General features: G+C 44.2%; 1 protein-coding gene across 2 annotated transcripts in view; it reads left to right on the top strand.

The window, feature by feature from the left end:
* The window catches only part of ABCC5 (ATP binding cassette subfamily C member 5), an 89049-nt gene extending 73052 nt beyond the window's left edge, over positions 1-15997 (top strand). For both annotated transcript variants that reach the window (XM_072807594.1, XM_072807595.1), the window contains exons 27-30: positions 9819-9897; positions 10891-11004; positions 11608-11772; positions 14529-15997. In XM_072807594.1, coding sequence (XP_072663695.1) covers positions 9819-9897; positions 10891-11004; positions 11608-11772; positions 14529-14630 — 460 coding nt within the window. In that variant the 3' untranslated portion in view covers positions 14631-15997. The remainder of the gene's footprint in view (positions 1-9818; positions 9898-10890; positions 11005-11607; positions 11773-14528) is intronic.
* Positions 15998-17621: the final 1624 nt, after the last annotated feature.

Here is a 17621-nt window from a genome sequence, read left to right as displayed (position 1 = left end):
ATGGTGAGCTTCAGTGAGCAGTAGCAACTGGCAGCCTCATCCCATCGTCCTTCATCTTCCTCCTCCATATTATCATCTGTGTCATGTGCGCTCTAAGTTGCAGTCCTCACGGTGGTTTTCAGGCATTGTTATTACTCATGTGTTTTTATTTTCCAATTATCTTCCCCCACCTTTGGTTCTGACTCTGGAATGATGCCTCTTTCTGAAATCTGCCAGGATACCTAAGATAAAATTCCTCCTCTTGATCTGTTAAAGTAGTCATGAAGAAGGAAATATAATCCCATTGACTTTCTCTATACCTTATCCTTCCTCACCCTTAGACTTCAGCTTTTGCCTTCTTGAAACAATGAAGTTCTATGATTCATGTCCATGTCTATTCAAGTTGCTTCTCCTTTGAACTAAAAACAGCTTTAACTATATAGCTGACCTAAATTGGATTCTTTTTTTTTAATTAAATTTCTTTAATTTTTAGCAGTCTTCAAAAAAATTGGTACCAACTTAATTTCAGATAAGCACAGACTTGTCTTTAAAATTAGGTCCCCTCCCTTCCTTTGGAAATGCCACCTGAACTCACTGATTGAAGGAGGTCTGGTAGATAAAATGAATTCCCACCTACCCGCAAGTAGGGTCGACACTCTTGGGTTTATTTATTTTGGCATTTTCTCCAAACACTAATTAGTTTGGGTGGCATAGATTGGATCTGTTGATGATGCTCAGTCATTCCCTTTGGGAACTGAAATAACAAGGTCAAACAAATGTCAGAAGAAAATTAGAATTTATTGAAGACTCGGTTTTAAAATTAAGAAATCGAGAGGTGTCGCCAAATCTGCTCTTCCCTCCCATAAATCTCTATTTTTAGATGCCAGAAGAATGCCTTGGAGAATATAATTGGCCTTACAGTTTTTGGCCAGGACAAAAGAACCATTTTTTAGTCATCATTTGGAAAAGAATTAAAAACATAGTTTGTTAAACTTGACTCTTAAATGCATTGCCACCCAGAAGCCTCACTTTTCATTTTTAAATTTTATAGCATTTCATTTGGGGCTGTGAATCAGAGGCTTAATGGATAAGCGCTTGTTTTGGCAGCACATATACTAGCATTAATGGTTAAGAACTGACCTGCTGGAATGTGCAGCTGGTGTTCGTAGAATATCATGGAAGTGCAGCTTTCATGGGAGTTGGGGCCATTTGTTATTGGCTCTAGAGACATGATGTTACTTGATGGACAAGCTTATAATTGGTGTGCTACTGCCCTGAGTTTTTAGTTATTGAGCTCAGAGTACTATTTGGGCAGTCAGCTGCACAAATTTAGGAAATCACGTAAGTTTCATGTTCTGCTAGCTGTAATTTTGGCTTTTTAAATCGGTAGTAGAGACTGAGGACAAATTAAATCCCAGACCTATCATCTTCCTCCTTTTATTCTCTCAGGCCTCATACAAATCCCAAAGAACATTCAGCTTTTGGTGTTCTTTTGCTTTTCTTAGAAAATTAGAAAGCCTATGACAAATTTCCCAAGGCAAGGACAGAGTAGACCGGCTGTTTCTCAGAGGTCTCCTGGAGACCCTGAACTGAGAAACTATGTTTATTGCCATTAACCAGCATTGAGGGTGGACTCATCTTGAGATACCAACATGCAGTTAAAACATAAAGAACTCTCTGGGCACCTGGGTGTCACAGTCAATTGTACATCTGATTTTTGGTTTCTGCTCAAGTCATGACCTCAGGGTCACGGGATTGAGCTTCAAATTGGGTCTCTGTGCTCAGCACGGAGTCTGCTTGGAATTCTCTTTCCCTCTCCCTCTGCCTCGCGCACTCATGCTCACTCTCTTGCTCTCTCTCTCTCAAATAAATAAATAAAATCTTTTTAAAAAAAACAAATAAGACAAATCTTAAAAAAAAAAAAAAACATAAGGAACTCTCAGAGTGAAAGCAAGATGAAACCGAAATCAAATGAAACTTAAGGTGATGAAATAAAAATGTCTAATTGTTCTCATACAAATATAATCTAAATTACAGACCAGATCATTTGGGGCCATACTGCTCCCTAGATTAGCCGGACTCTCTGTCCATTACAATAGCTGCATCTAGCCCTCCCTTATCCAGCTATAAGGCCTATGTTTCTGTGACTAGTCCCTTTACTGTGCCTCTTGCTGTGATAGCTGGCTCCAAGACAAGAGGTTTCTTCTCATCTTGACCTTAAACATTTTTGCCGACCTTCCCTCCTTCATGGCTCTGATGGTACCTTCCTTTCCTTTCCCCAGAGGATCCTGTGCTTCCTGAGAGCCTTCCCCTCTGCCCTAACCAGCCCCTCCTGCAGTGTATTCCACCCTCTGAGATAGTTGACAGCTCCGCGTGGCTGGCAGTGAATCTGACTCGCAGTAAGACTAAGTGTCCTCAGCTATCACTGTCTGTGAGCCTCACTCTGCTTCCAGGGGCTGGGCATCTTCTCATCACCTGGAGCATCTCTGTTGGTGGCCATTCATTAGCAAGAAGCAGTGTTCTTTCTTCCTATTCAGATGCCCTCTCTCCCTTTTGATCTACCCATGAAATTTTTACTTTTTGAGGAATATTTCTAGTTCCTAACTCAAAATCGTAGCAAAATTGAGCCCAACTGACCCATTCTTCTTTGGTTCATTCTGGGCCCACACGCCTTCACATGGAAGCAGTTAGCACTCTAGGGGGAATGGAAGATGTTCTAAATTTGAAGCAGCTTCTTTCTTAGAAATCTCAAGGTCTGGGCAGCCCAGGTGGCTTAGTGGTTTAGCGCCACCTTCAGCCCAGGGTGTGATCTTAAAGTCCTGGGATCAAGTCCCACGTCAGGTTCTCTGCATGGAGCCTGCTTCTCCCTCTGACTGTGTCTCTGCCTCTCTCTCTCTCTCTCTCTCTCTCTCTCTGTGTGTCTCTCATGAATAAATAAATAAAAATCTTAAAAAAAAAAAAAAAGAATCTCAAGGTCTGGGACACCTGGGTGGTTCCGCAGTTGAGCGTCTACTTTTGGCTCAGGGCCTGAGGTCCGGGATCAAGTCCTGCATCAGGCTCCCTGTGAGGAGCCCGCTTCTCCCTTTGCCTATGTCTCTGCCTCTCTCCCTGTTTCTCATGAATAAATAAATAAATCCTAAAAAAAAAAAAAAAGAACCTCAAGGTCTTATGGTTTTCTCTGAATAATTCTGTTGTTGAAGGGGGCCCCTTTAACTTTTTTTTTTGCTTTCTTTATTTCCTTCTTTCTTTCTCTCTCCCTCTTTTTTTTTTTCTTTTTGTTTTTGATAGTCTTAGTTTCTTTGGAACTTGGGATTTCCCAAAAGCTTCTTAGTCTTAATATGAGAAAATAATACAAAGTCTAGAATAACTGTATCAAGAACACAGAGTGTTCTCTAACGTTTGCTGAAGTCATTCTGGGCAAGATATATGAGAAATATTTACCTTCCTCTCAGTTTTGCTGTGAACCTAAATTGGCTCTTTAAAAAAAGGGAAGAGGTGCTCAGGCCCCACATTGGGCTCAGCGGGGAGCCTGCTTCTCCCTCTGCCTGCCACTCTGCCTGCTTGTGAGCTTTCTCTCTCATTCTCTGTCAAATAAATAAATAAATAAATAAATAAATAAATAAATAAATAAAATAAAATCTTAAAAAAAGGGAAAAGGTCATTCTGTGCCAGACACTGCTGCTCTAAAGAACAACAGTAATGAATGTAGATAAGCTTATTGAGAACTTAGTATGTGGCAGATGTTGTCCTAAGCATTTTAATGGATTAATTCTTCAGATACTCAAAACTCCATGAAGTAGGTACTATTATTCTGATTTTATAGATGAAGAAATGGAAATCCAGAGAGGTTAGATAATTTGCCCAAAGATAGGCATTTGAACCTGGGCTGTCTGGGCCCTCACACACCACATGCTGTATCCCCTCCTGATGTTCTCATGACCCCCACTCTCCATCACAACCCTGTGATGGGAGGGGTTGTGTTTCCAAAGCCAGAGGTAAGCCTGCTTCCCCAGGGCCTGACTTTTAGTTACCTTTTTTCCCCCTCCGGCATCTTCAAAATCTCCTGAATAACTATTTAGAGCTCCCCTTTTGCTCCCGGATAGCAGAAGGACTGTGGGTCCCAGGTCTCCTGCTCTGAGGCCCTAGGCTGTCCAGGAGGCACCCATCATGATGACAGGCCAGTGTGGTGCAGCAGTGTCTCCCCACGTGTCAGAGAGGCATTCCTGCTTCCTCTCATACTTTCAGAGAGATTCGTGGCCTCATTTTGCAGTGGCCAAAAGGCAAGCATAGAATACTGCTAAAAATAAAATATGAAGGACCAAAGATGAAAATGCAGTTCTGGCAACATTAGGACCCTAGGACTTCAGACTACTAAAAATAGGTGCCTTCCTGTTCAGATGCCTTTTTTTCTCTATCTATCCACCCAGCCAAAACTCTTGATGTTATGGATGCATAACTTTGCTTTCACTTCTGTTTGTGGATCAGACTCCGGGCCATCTGGCTTCTGTAAAGAGGGTGTATTTTCTTCTATTCCTGATTGAGCTCCCTGTTGAGATCAGTCTGGTGTGGCTTAATGTGTGTATGGCACCTCCTGGTGTGTGTAAATATTCCTTATATATCTGGGACCCATTGCTTGGTTTATGGTGGCTCCTTCCGCTGGTATGATGGGCTTAGGAGGATTGAGCATCAATCCTATCCATGTTGTCTGCTGAGTCGTCACCCACAGAGAATCTGAAGGGGCAGGCTCCTCAGTGAGCAGGCTACTGCGTGTGTACTGTGTCTGGTAAGAGGTACATGATGGGCTTCCTAGGTATATTTGTTCCGTAGGGAGGTCACAACAAAGTGCCACAAACTGGATGGCTTAAAACAACAGGAACTTACTCTCTCACAGTTCTGGAGGCTAGATGTCTGCAATCAAGATGCCAGCAAGATTGTGCTCCCTCTGAAACCTTTAGGAGAGGATCCTTCCCTGCCTCTTCTACCCTCTAGTGGTTTGCCACCAGTGTTTGGTGCTCCTTGGTTTATAGGTGCATTATTCCAATCTCGGCCACCATCATCACATGGCCTTTTCCCTTTGTGTCTCTGCCTTCATGTGACCCTCTCTTATAAGGACACCAGTCGTATTGGATTTTTTTTTAAGGTTTTATTTATTTATTCATGAGAGACACAGAGAGAGAGACAGACATAAGCAGAGGGAGAAGCAGGCTCCATGGAGGGAGCCTGATGCAGGACTTGATTCCAGGACCCCGGGACCATGACCTGAGCCAAAGATAGAAACTCAACCACTGAGCCACCTAGGTGCCCCCAGTCATATTGGATTTAGGGCCCACTCTACTCCCCTCTACCGAATGACCTCATTTTAATGAATTAATACCTGTACTGAACCTATTTCCAAATAGGATTACATTCTTCGATACTGGGGGTTGGGGATCCCTGGGTGGCGCAGCGGTTTGGCGCCTGCCTTTGGCCCAGGGCGCGATCCTGGAGACCCGGGATCGAGTCCCACGTCGGGCTCCCGGTGCATGGAGCCTGCTTCTCCCTCTGCCTGTGTCTCTGCCTCTCTCTCTCTGTGTGACTATAATTAAAAAAAAAAAAAAAGATACTGGCGGTTAAGATTTCAACTTCTCTTTTGGGGGAGGACATACTTCAACCCATGACAATAGGCATTGCTGTGCAGTTTTAAAGAACACTTCCTAGACTAAAAGTCTAGGAGAATTATCTACATGTTCCTAGCCTGGAAACTAGCATTATAGACTCCTTCGGTCTTGAGCATATATTTATTGAAGTCTTCCTCTGTGCAAAGGACTCATCTTAGAAGAAGTAGAAGGAACCTGAACGAGTGGTAAAATCCAGAACCTAAAATTAAACAATCCTGCCAGGAACAGGTAAAGAAGGGGCAGATTTAAGCAGTAGGTGATGGGCTCAACTAGAAATTGAGAAAGTGGGATCCCTGGGTGGCGCAGCGGTTTGGCGCCTGCCTTTGGCCCAGGGCACGATCCTGAAGACCCAGGATCGAATCCCACGTCAGGCTCCCGGTGCATGGAGCCTGCTTCTCCCTCTGCCTGTGTCTCTGCCTCTCTCTCTCTGTGTGACTATCATAAATAAATAAAAATTTAAAAAAAAAAAAAAAAAAAAAAAAGAAATTGAGAAAGTGAAATGTCAAACCATAGGTGACAATTGATCAAGTTACTGGGGCTGGAAATTCTAGTCTTTAGTAATATGGATTTTCCACAGGCAACTATACCTCAACAGTGGAGACTGAACAGCATTCAGAGACCAAAGAAGGCAGATATTTATAAGCAGGGAGATTAGGGGTAGAACCAGAGCAAGGTGTGTGCCCCAAACCTTGGGAGCCTGAGCAGACTGTCAAGATGAGAACTCGGTACATTGAAGCACAACAGGAATTGAATTACTGGAACTGGATTGCCAAGAGGAGATTCAGGCTCATGAAGAGGGACCAGAAGCTCTAAATGAGAACTAGAGTCAGAGCAGAATGCAGATGTAGAGCAGCCCAGCACTAAAGCACATATTAATCCTGACTTCAGCTCTTACAGTCAAAGATCAGAGTTGATTCCCTATAAAGGGCAAGGGTGATTTTTCAGCTTGGGTCTGTGGCTTGGCTGCATGTAGACCATGGTGCGGGTGACGAGCAGGAGACCAAGCAAACTAGAACATGACCTCTATTTGTAACTGGTCATAATTTCCCCTTGGTGGAGTACCCTTCCTTCTAGGTTTAGTAAGAACTTACAAAAGGCTCTTACAAAGAGCTCTGAGGAACTTTTTTTTTTTTTAAAGGTAGAACAATAATAATAATGATAAGTTAATAAAGTGAGTTTTTTTAAAGAACTCTGAAGTTTATGGTTCAAAAATGAGACCTCTGTTATGACCCCAAAGGTCAGGAATTCTGCTATAGAACATGAAGAGGTCGAATATGAGGCCACACAAATAGGAGAGAGAATATTGTGAAAACTTGCATCATCACATAGATAAATGTCACTCAGAAAGTTGTCTTGCTAACTTTGCCCCACGAGAATTCTCAGCAGTCGTTGTTGAACCAGGCAAAAGTATAATTAATCTTTTATCCTTCAGACATGGGACAGCGAGCATGGGTTTCAGTCTGTCCCTAAACTGATAGTGTGTAAGTGTAGAAGATTCTCCTAAGAGGCAACAGAAAACGCCCAAAACAATAGGGCACCTACATGGCTCAGTCAGTTAAGCAAACGACTCTTGATTTCGGCTCAGGTTATGATCCCAAGGTCCTGGGACGGAGCTCTGCACTGGGCTCCCTGCCTAGCGAGGGGTCTGCTTCTCCCTCTCCCTCTGGCCCTCCCCTCCCCCTGCTCGTGCTTTCTCTCTCTCTCAAACAAGTAAGTAAAATCTTTAAAAAAAACAAACAGAACAATAAATGTTAATCTTGTCAACCCGGATGTTTGTGCAGATAGACTCTGGAGTGTTAGGGAGGGTTGGGGCTTCCAGTGTGAATAGAAACAGGTGTACTTCTCCTTAGACTTAGCCCATGGTCTGTCATTTCACAGTTTAGATTATCAGTAAACTGGACCACCTTCTTAAGAATTATGCCTGCAAAGATGTTAGATATTAGATGGTATGCCTATAGAAAATTGGTCTTCCCCATCCAGACTTTTCAGATAGGACTTTATCAGAACTCTTTCTAAGGAAAGAGTTGAACTCTTCCAAAGTTCAATGTACTTTGGAAAGTACATTGAATATATGAATCAGAAAACCATCAAGCATTGGAACCAGGCAGCTAACATGTCCACATGTACCTTGTGAATTTAATAGCTGCCACTGAGTAAATGTTTGCTGTGTTCCAGGTACTGTACATCCTGTCTGAAATGTTTACAGGAAACTACTGAGTCATGTCACTATATCTCCATTGTATAGAAGAGACTGAGGAGTGGTTTGCCCCAGGTTGTGGAGGTAATAAGAAGCAGAGTGGGGATTTGAGCCCAATCTGCCTGGATCTACATGTACATATGCTCCACCACACTGTTCCTTTCCTCTGTTATTACAGAAAATGCTTAAATTGTCACATACTGATGCCTCCTATCAGGAAGTCAAGTAAGGCCATATGTTCTTTTATTCTTACAACAAACATTAGACCGTGTACATGGGATTCAACAGTAAATAAGATCTAGACAAGGATCCTGATCCAATGGGGGCAGAGACAAATGAACAGAGTGACAAGTGCCATAATGAGAGTGAGCATGAGGACACCTAAATCAGGCTTTAAGGGCCAGGAGACGCTTTCTGCATCTAAGTTGTGACCTGAAGGACAAGAAAGAATCATAGGCAAGGAGTCACAGCAATGACAATAATAGCATCTTAATAGTAGCTCCTGCACACACAACCATGCAGCGAGCGCAGCTCTGAATACTTTCTACATGTGACATGCAGCTGTCACAACCTTTTGAGGGCACTGAAGCATAAAGAAGTTAGGCTAACTTGGTCAGAGTCACACACTTGTAACAGAACCTGTGTAGGAATCAGTAAGTCTGGCCCCAGAGCCCTTGCTTTCACCAGCGTCTCTTAAGCAAAAGGATGGGGGTGAGGTGCATGTTTCATGTGCAAAGGGCAAGAGGCACAAGAAAACAGAGCCAGTTACAGTCTCCCTGGAGAATCCAGAGGGGGCCCAAAGGGATGGGCAAGGTAGGTGCCAGCCTATTCTTCCTCCTGTCAGGTGGAGTTCTGGGGTAATGTCCTGCTTGCATTTGCCTTGCCTGGGATTAGTAACCCCAGACATGGAGACAAATGAGACATGGAGCTAAAGTTCTCCCAAAGACTTTGTTTCCCATATGGGAAGTATAATTTTCTAAACTAAGCAAATTACACCTAAAACCTGTAAATGCCATGTTTAGATGAAAACAAGACACCCCAAAATTAATGTAATCTCCCAATTTCCACCAATTATCTATTCCACTACCACCTCTCCACTTTCATCCTCCATGACAAAGAGCCTTTTCCAGAAATGTCTAGTTCTATTCTTCTGGTATCATCCTTGATGTTCTTGATATAGCCCCTATTGGTCCAGTAAGCAAGAATAGTTCCCAGACTGATTTTCTGTACCAGTAAATTCCTTCCTCTTGAGCTGCTCTTGACTCTCTCCTTTCTGCTCTGCTGGATCAGCTCCTCCTCCTGGTCAGCCAGTCACCCTCAAGTCTGTTCACAGTGATAGGCTCTCACCCTGGTGCATCAAGAAGAAAGAAGTTGTTTTTCCAAATACACAAAGATGTATTTCAACATGTATATACCAAAATGCTGTGTTTGCTTCCGATGGTCTGATTAGAGGTGATTAAAACATTGGTTTCGGTTTTATGTTTCATGTATCTGTATTTTTTTTTTGTATCTGTATTTCTTAATTTTCCTGTAACATGTATTATTTACATAATAAAAGTAATAAAAGTTAAAGTTTTATAAAGAAGAGGACGCCTGGGTGGCTCAGCGGTTGAGCGTCTGCCTTTGGCTCAGGGTGTGGTCCTAGAATCCTGGGATCAAGTCCCACGGCTCCCTGTGGGGAGCCTGCTTCTCCCTCTGCCTGTTTCTCTACCTCTCTGCCTCTCATGAATAAATAAATAAAATCTTTTAAAAAGAAGTTTTATAAAGAAGACAGAGAGTCCTAACCTGTTCTCAGATACATTCCTGTAACAGGCAAACAGCCGCACGTCTACCTAAGGCTGGCTGGGGAGTGAGTCCTCTGTGACTTTGAGGACTTTGATCCCTCCTTTTCCCAGGTGTGTTTCAACTTATACCACAGACAGCCTTTGTGGTATGGTCACTTACGTATTGGATCACTGAGAAACTTCTACTGTGCTTCTCTCTAGGTCAAATTTGGATCCCTTCAACCAGTACACTGAAGACCAGATTTGGGATGCCCTAGAAAGGACACACATGAAAGAATGTGTAAGTGAAGCAATGAGGAAGGGCTTTGCTGGAATTTCAAGAGTGGAAATGTAGTGATGCTGTGGTCACTCCTCAGGCTTCTCTGGCTGCCTCTGTCTAGCCTGGCCTGTCCCTTTATTTCCAGGATAGCTGTGTAGGATCACTTTAGATAAGGCTTCCCAGGCATTTCAGAAGGGGCATAAAAGTTGATATCTCTTGACCATGGTCATATTGCCCTTTTGCTATCCATTGATTAACAAAGATATTAATGACCAACACTCAGATTCCATAATTCTTTTAAGTTCTATTTTAGTCATCATAACAGTATAACATGCTTTTTTGAAACATCTGTATATGCACCGAGCCTACAGAAAGCATGCAGCATGCAAAGGGAGTCATTAACCTCTTAGAGTAACTCAGCACGCACCTTCCTGAGGCCACAGTCTACATGATATCCCTGACCTGGAATAGGATCTTTCATGGCCCTGAATTGAGTCAAGCTCAGGATCCCCTGTCCTGATTCAACTAGGTCAGTTCTGCCTTAATCACTTATATATTGGGCTTCTTCAAACAATTTCATTTGACGGGTAAGCTCATAGCTTATTATAAAGGCAAGTTTGACAGCCATAAACCTATAACCTTGGAATACAGGAAAAGCAATCTCGCTATCTCCATCTCCTATTCCATGACCGTATTTTCAGAACCAAAAATTAGGGCCACAATCTGACAGGATTTGGGGACATGAAAATACTGGAATTTCTAAGACCTTTTAATGGTATGAGGCTAACAGAATAGTATATTTGAAATATGGAATGTCATAGAAAATGAGAGTCCTAGTACATGTGATCATCACGCCTGTACCTTCTTACTAGATGAGCCAGATTCTTGGCTAATTGTTTCAGCTGTTTCAAAATAGTTTATTTTTGCCACTGGATTTTTGACAAAATTTAGTTGTTTTTTTTCCCCAAAAATTTACTTTTTGACTCTTCTAGTCTTTACTGCCTTTCTCCCTAGATTGCTCAGCTACCTCTGAAACTTGAATCTGAAGTGATGGAGAATGGAGATAACTTCTCAGTGGGGGAACGGCAGCTCCTGTGCATAGCAAGAGCCTTGCTCCGTCACTGTAAGGTAAGGTGGTTTGTGGAGTGGCTAGGAAGGAGAAGGATGGCCTTTCCCTGCGGCATGAGGTCCAAAGGGACTCCTGGCTCCAAGCCCAGTGGAGCTTTTTAGGAGCATGCCCAAAGATGTTTTTAAACTCACCTTGACCCAATCTGAGTATACAGGTGTTTTTGAGCCTTCAGACTTCCCTGAGCCTTTAATTTCCAAAGGGTGAATTTTGTTTCTGGCCAGGTAGTAGTTGTAGTACTCTTAGAAACTATAGACTGAGACCTCCAGGCTATCAAATACAGTCAGTCACTTTGTTTTGTAAACCAGAAAGGGAAGATCCAGAAAGATTATTCATGTTTAGAGTCACAGAACAAGTAGGGGCAAGCACTTTGTTAGATCAGTATCACATGCATAGCCTTTTATTTGTGGAAATGAAGGCAAATGCATGGGTTTGGAGTTGTACCTGTTCTAAGCAAAATGATCCTTTTACACGTGTGTACCTACTTAGGAAAGACAGATTATGGTATAAAATTCAAGCAATGAAATATATTTCAGCAAAACCTAGATTAAGTAGAATGCCTAAGGAATTGATTGGATCTCTCTTTCTTTCCTCTTTTCTGTCAGATTTTGATTCTAGATGAAGCCACTGCTGCCATGGACACAGAGACAGATTTACTAATCCAAGAGACCATCCGAGAAGCATTTGCTGACTGCACCATGCTGACAATTGCCCATCGCCTACATACAGTCCTAGGCTCTGATAGGATTATGGTGCTGGCCCAGGGACAGGTACTGAGCCCCTGGGGGATTGAGGCTGGCATGTGGCCTCATCTGGGAGGAAAACTGGCCACTGGCAGGATTGGGCTGATTGCCATCTTAGTGCTATTCTTAGCTTTCAGATAAGCAGCCTTAGCAACTCTAATCTGGCTGCCACTGGGAGGGACAGAGCCCTCCAAAGCCAGAGATTGAGTAGGGGCACTCTTACTGGGTTCTCATTTTGCTTTAATACCTACTTTTTTGTTGCTTGTAAAAGTGACATTTTGACTTAGGTCAGAGAGCTCGAGCACTTGACTAATTAACTCATGTACACAAGAATTGCCCAAGGTGTATTGAGTCCGGCCACCTCATGTTTGCTTTTTGCAATCATTTGGTGGTGCCAAACTTCTTACACTGGTGTTCCAAGCTTTCCCACAATCTGGCCCAGCCCCACTGCCTTCCTTTCCCACTCTCTCCTTGCAGGTGCCAATGACTGTAGACAATCTTGCATTCCCTAAGCTGGTTCCCCTAGGTCTTTTCTCACTCGGTTCCATCTACCCCCAATGCCTTTTCCTCTCATTCCCTCTTCTACATCCCCACATCTGTCTGCTTACAGCCTGCTTGTCTCTCTGAAAGACACAGCTTAAATACCCTGATTTGCCTCTGCCACCTTAAACTTGATATGTCCCTCTCGTGTAGCTCCTCTGCCTCCTCTGATGGTAGCTGGCTAATGCCCCATCTCCCCTATTAGACTGTAAACTCTCTTAGGGCAGGGCTCCATACCACATTCTTTGCACATGGTAGATGTTAAGTATGTCACTCACGATGTTAAGTAAATTTATGTTGAACAGATACCTCCTTTGTGTGCACCTGGGATGGCAATAGATTAATGGTTCAGCAGAAATAACAAGCCAGTTACAATGTGTGACTCTGATTAATAATAATGGCCACCAAAATAGCCACTTCCATCAAATGCTTATTGCGTGTCAGGCACCATGCTAGGGGCCTTACATACCGTCTCTCAACATGTAATTAATCATCACAACCACTGAGAAAGATACAGATGTTTTAACCCTGCCTTCCAAAAGAGGAGATGGGCTCAGGGAACTGAACCTATCTCCAGCACACAGGAAGGAAGAGTTGGAGCTGAGCTAGGCCAGTGACTCCAAAGCCAGTGTTTTACACTGCAGGACCACTCTGTCCTTCTGTGGAGAAGTACTGAGAAAAGCAATTAATATAACAGGTGTAAGCTGGGCTTCAGAGTGGAGTTTGAGAGAACATAGGAATTCATTATTTTTCTCCTCATTTTGAAATTATATTAATGTTAGTGTGTTTTGTTACTATCTTTGTTTGCATTATCCTAAATGTTTACTGTGATTCTTATGCATTAGATACACAGAGCTACTGCTCTGTACATAGGTATTAAATAGAATATAATAAAGTAGAGGGGACCAAGAACAGTTGGGAAGTTCTTTCTTAAAGACGCACATCTAGGGATCCCTGAGTGGCTCAGCGGTTGAGCGTCTGCCTTGGGCTCAGGGCATGATCCTGGAGATCCGGGATGGAGTCCCACGTCGGGTTCCCTGCATGAAGCCTGCTTCTCCCTCTGCCTATGTCTCTGCCTCTCTATCTCTCGGTGTCTCTCATGAATAAATAAATTAAATCTTAAAAAAAAAAAAAAAGATGCACATCTAGACCACATTGTTTCTACGAGTGGCCTAATGTTTTGGAATGGGGATTGTTTGGCTCTTTATGAAGGACTCTGTCCTTCTTTTCCCTTAATTTTTGTTTCTCGTGAATTGAAATTGCCTTGTAATTTTAGGAAAACCTGAAAAAAGCATAAAGGCAAAAATAAGTTAAGTCATTTACCTCCTCAGGGACAAGCATCAGTAATTCATAATAGATTAATTTATCCCCTGCCAGCATTTTTCATGCCCCTATATACCCAGACTCTAGTGGGTAGGATGTGCTCTGCTGTGGACGCACAATTCTGGAATGAAAGAGGTGAATAGTAGGAGTCTGTCATCCCATGGCCAGAGGCCAGAGGGGTGGCTCTTCAGCAGCTCAGCAAGGTCAGGTTCTGTGTCAGCTTCCACCCAGGGCCCACCTTCCCTCCCCTCATGGTGTGGGATGTCTGTGCTAGCACCCAACATCACATCCTCACACAAGCAGTCCTGGGGAAGTGTACTTTGTCCTCATGCCTATATTGGGCAGAACAGCCTTTCCTAGAAGCATCTCAGAGACTTCTCCTTGGTCAAGGCTGTGCCCCATGCCTTGGCCCGCTAGCAAGAAGGCTGGGAAAGTGAGTGTGTGACATTTTCTGCCTCTATCATGGAATGCAGGTTCTACCAGCAAATCATTCAGGGTTTTGTTTTGTTTTTTTTTTTTTTTACTGCAATATGATTTTCCGTGGCTGCATAGAAGTCCATCATAGGAATGGATAATTGACCAAATGACTTACTTCCTTTTTATTCTGTGAAGTGGGTATTTTGAGCTGTTCCTTTTCCATCTATAGTGGGTCAGTTTACACAAGATGACATTTGCCTACTATGCCCTTGACTTGAGCTGTAATTTTTTTCCCCCTGAGACTGATGTGAAGGAGATCTGGATGTCTTTGTCTCTAACCCTTTGCTTATGCCCTGGTTAGTAAAAACAAAAAATCAAAAGTGGAACCCACAGGGGCATGGCAGGACTCATCGGATTGTGTGTCACTGTGATTCTGCCCCCAGGGGGCTTTGGGGCAGTGGTCCTCTGAATGACCCTGAGTGACGTGTCTCCTTCCTTTGCAGGTGGTGGAGTTCGACACCCCATCAGTCCTTCTGTCCAATGACAGCTCCCGGTTCTATGCCATGTTTGCTGCTGTGGAGAACAAGGTTGCTGTCAAGGGCTAACTCCTCCCCGCCACCAACGTCTCTTTCCTTGGAGCATTTGCCATCCCCTGCCTTGGGCAGGCCCCTCATCGCGTCCTCCTGCCGAAACCTTGCCTTTCCCAATTTTATCTTTCGCACAGCAGTTCAGGATTGGCTTGTGTGTTTCAATTTTAGGGAGAGTCATATTTTGATTATTGTATTTATTCCATATTCATGTAAACAAAATTTAGTTTTTGTTCTTAATTGCACTCTAAAAGGTTCAGGGAACCGTTATTATAAATGTATCAGAGGCCTATAATGAAGCTTTATACGTGTAGCTATATCTATATATAATTCTGTACATAGCCTATATTTACAGTGAAAATGTAAGCTGTTTATTTTATATTAAAATAAGCACTGTCCTGATAACAGTGCAAATTCCTTTCTATCATTTTTGTACAGTTTGCTGTACTAGAGATCTGATTTTGCTATTAGATTGTAGGAAGGGTAGCATACTGTTCTTCTTCGGCTGGTGGTTTCACGGTGCCGGGCTCTGTGGGTGTTGAACAGGAAGATGTGTGGCAGTAGTGGGCCCTCCAAGGGCCCCCTCTGTGTCCCCGCACAGCCACACCCAGGGCGGGTGGAGGGGGCTGCTGGAGGCCACGCAGAGCGCCGTGAATTCTCAGGGCTCCTGCTTTCTGTCCTGTTGTCATTCACTGTTTCCGTCGGGAGAGCAGTGGGGCAAAGCCCCAGACCCCCAGAACCCCCTTCACTCCCTCTGTCAGGAATGAGAATCATGGAAGAACATTCCTTGGACGGGGGGAGGTTCTTTCCTGCCTTCCTCTTTTTGCTGTTGTTTCTTAACCAGAATCAAGTCTCTTCTTCACAGAGTGTCCCACTGCCTCAGGTTCCTAACGCTGGCCAATGCACAGAGCTCTCCAGCTCCTACACCTGTTGGCTCCAAACCCCGGGGCCGGCTGCTGCTTTCGTCAGTGGTACTTTTTTCATTTGCCTGGTCCCGCACCTCCGCAGTTCAGTGACAGGGTTCAGGAGTTTGTGGGTCTGTTCTCTCTCACTGCAGTTGTCACACAGTCTGTCTCCCTCCAAAGTCTGCAACTTTAAGCAGCTCTTGCTAATCAGTGTCTCACACTGGTGTAGAAGTTTTTTGTACTGTAAAGAGACCTACCTCAGGTTGCTGATTGCTGTGTGGTTCCGTGTGTTCCCGCAAACCCCCTTTGTGCTGTGGGACCAGTAGCTCAGGTGGGCGTGGTCGCTGCTGTCATCAACTGAATGGTCAGCGTTGCATGTCGTGACCAACTAGACATTCTGTCGCCTTAGCATGTTTGCTGAACACCTTGTGGAAGCAAAAATCTGAAAAAGTGAATAAAATTATTTTGGATTTTGTAGCACTCTTGGTGTTTAAAAGATGTCTTTGAATGGCTTTGGGGTCCTAGAGCCTTGGCTCTGAATATTCAATGATGGAGTCCCATGCTGGAAAGACCAGTGACAGAGCAGGTTGGTTGCCAGAGCAGGTTGGTTACCAGCGTTCCAGCATGCCTGGAATCATCATGGCAGGGGCTTTAGTCCCTTCAGCCTGTGTTCCTGGGCCTAGTCACCAGATAAAGCTGCCCTGCTGCTAATGGGGGGTGGGGCGGGGGTGTGTGAATGGTTGTGGGGAGGCAGGCAGTTGTGCTGAAATATACTTTAAACGAGCGGTTTGTTGAGAATTCTCAGTGATTCAAACAATGCATTTGCCCTTTCAGCCAGTTCATTCAGATGAACTCCTTGAGAATTAAACACCATTCCAAAGGTACTCATTCTAAAGCTTCTCAATATATCGTGTCGAGTGCAGCCAAGAAGGCTTTTAAACTCTTTGTATTGGTTCTGCTGATCATCAGTGGAAATCATATCTTAAACCTAGCCATTTCTGTAAACTGCCATCTTAAAAATTCAGGGGGCTGGCCCTGAAGTTAAAATTCGGTTCCTCCTTGCCATGTACCAAGTGCTAAGTAGGCACCTGTGACCGTGGCACATGTCCTGGGTGGTGCAAGTATGGAACGTCCCTATCGTTGCACAATGTCCCATTGGACGGCACTAAGGTAAACAGCCACTTTTTTTGATTCCCTGGGTTTGCCTTCCAAGAAGGTAACGGTATCAGTGGAAGAGCTCCTGTGTGCTTGTCCTGTTCAAGCGAGCGAGTCCCTGCTGCATGTGAGACACTCCCCCCTAAGGAGCCCCTCCTTTACTGCCCTTCTCTTCTATCTCCCCGTCTGTCTCCCTCACCTCTCTCACTGCTTAGCCCCTTAAAGGGAGGCACTTCCTACCTTCTGCCCACTGCCTCCCCCGCCATGGATCTTTCACTCCTACAGACACAGCTGCGGGCTTGGCCTGTCTCCTCCTCAGTGGGAGCGCCTCCAGCGGCATCTTCTGGGGGCCTCAGACAGCCTCTCAAAAGTCTAACGGGGCTCCTTGTCTCAATCAGCAGTCCTCTGGCCTCCTTAGTCTCTAGACTAAGTCTAGAAACCTTGAATGATTTCAGCTCTCCTGTCCCTTCCTGATAAAATCCGTCACTCCAGGGCCTACACATTCCCACCACCACCCCCTTCTCTTCTCTGCTTCTGCCCTAATTCAGGCCCACCTCCCTTCTTTTTTCATATTGTGGCTACAGCTCATAACCAGTCTCCCTGCTTCAGTGGCCTTCTCCGGACCATTGTATATACTATTGTCAAAATGCTGACCAAAAATGCAAGTTGGTCAAATACTTTGCCCAGCAAAAATTTTCAGGGGACAGTTGCTCGTAAAACGGCCCATATTCCTTAGGTTGGCATTCGCGGTGTCCATTACCTGGCTCCAACCCTCTATTTCTACTCGGTATTCCTAGAAACAGTCCAATATTTTCACACCTTGAAGTCGTTGCTATTAGCCTGGAAACAATTGATCCTCTCCTGTTTGTTTTTTTGAGAAGGATGGGGTGGGGGTCAGAGCGGGAGAGAGAAAGAATCTCAAGCCGGCTCCATGCCCATTGTGGGGCCT

Source organism: Canis lupus, chromosome 31, assembly GCF_048164855.1.
Source record: "Canis lupus baileyi chromosome 31, mCanLup2.hap1, whole genome shotgun sequence".
Lineage (NCBI taxonomy): Eukaryota > Metazoa > Chordata > Mammalia > Carnivora > Canidae > Canis > Canis lupus.
This window is presented reverse-complemented; position numbering and strand designations above follow the sequence as displayed.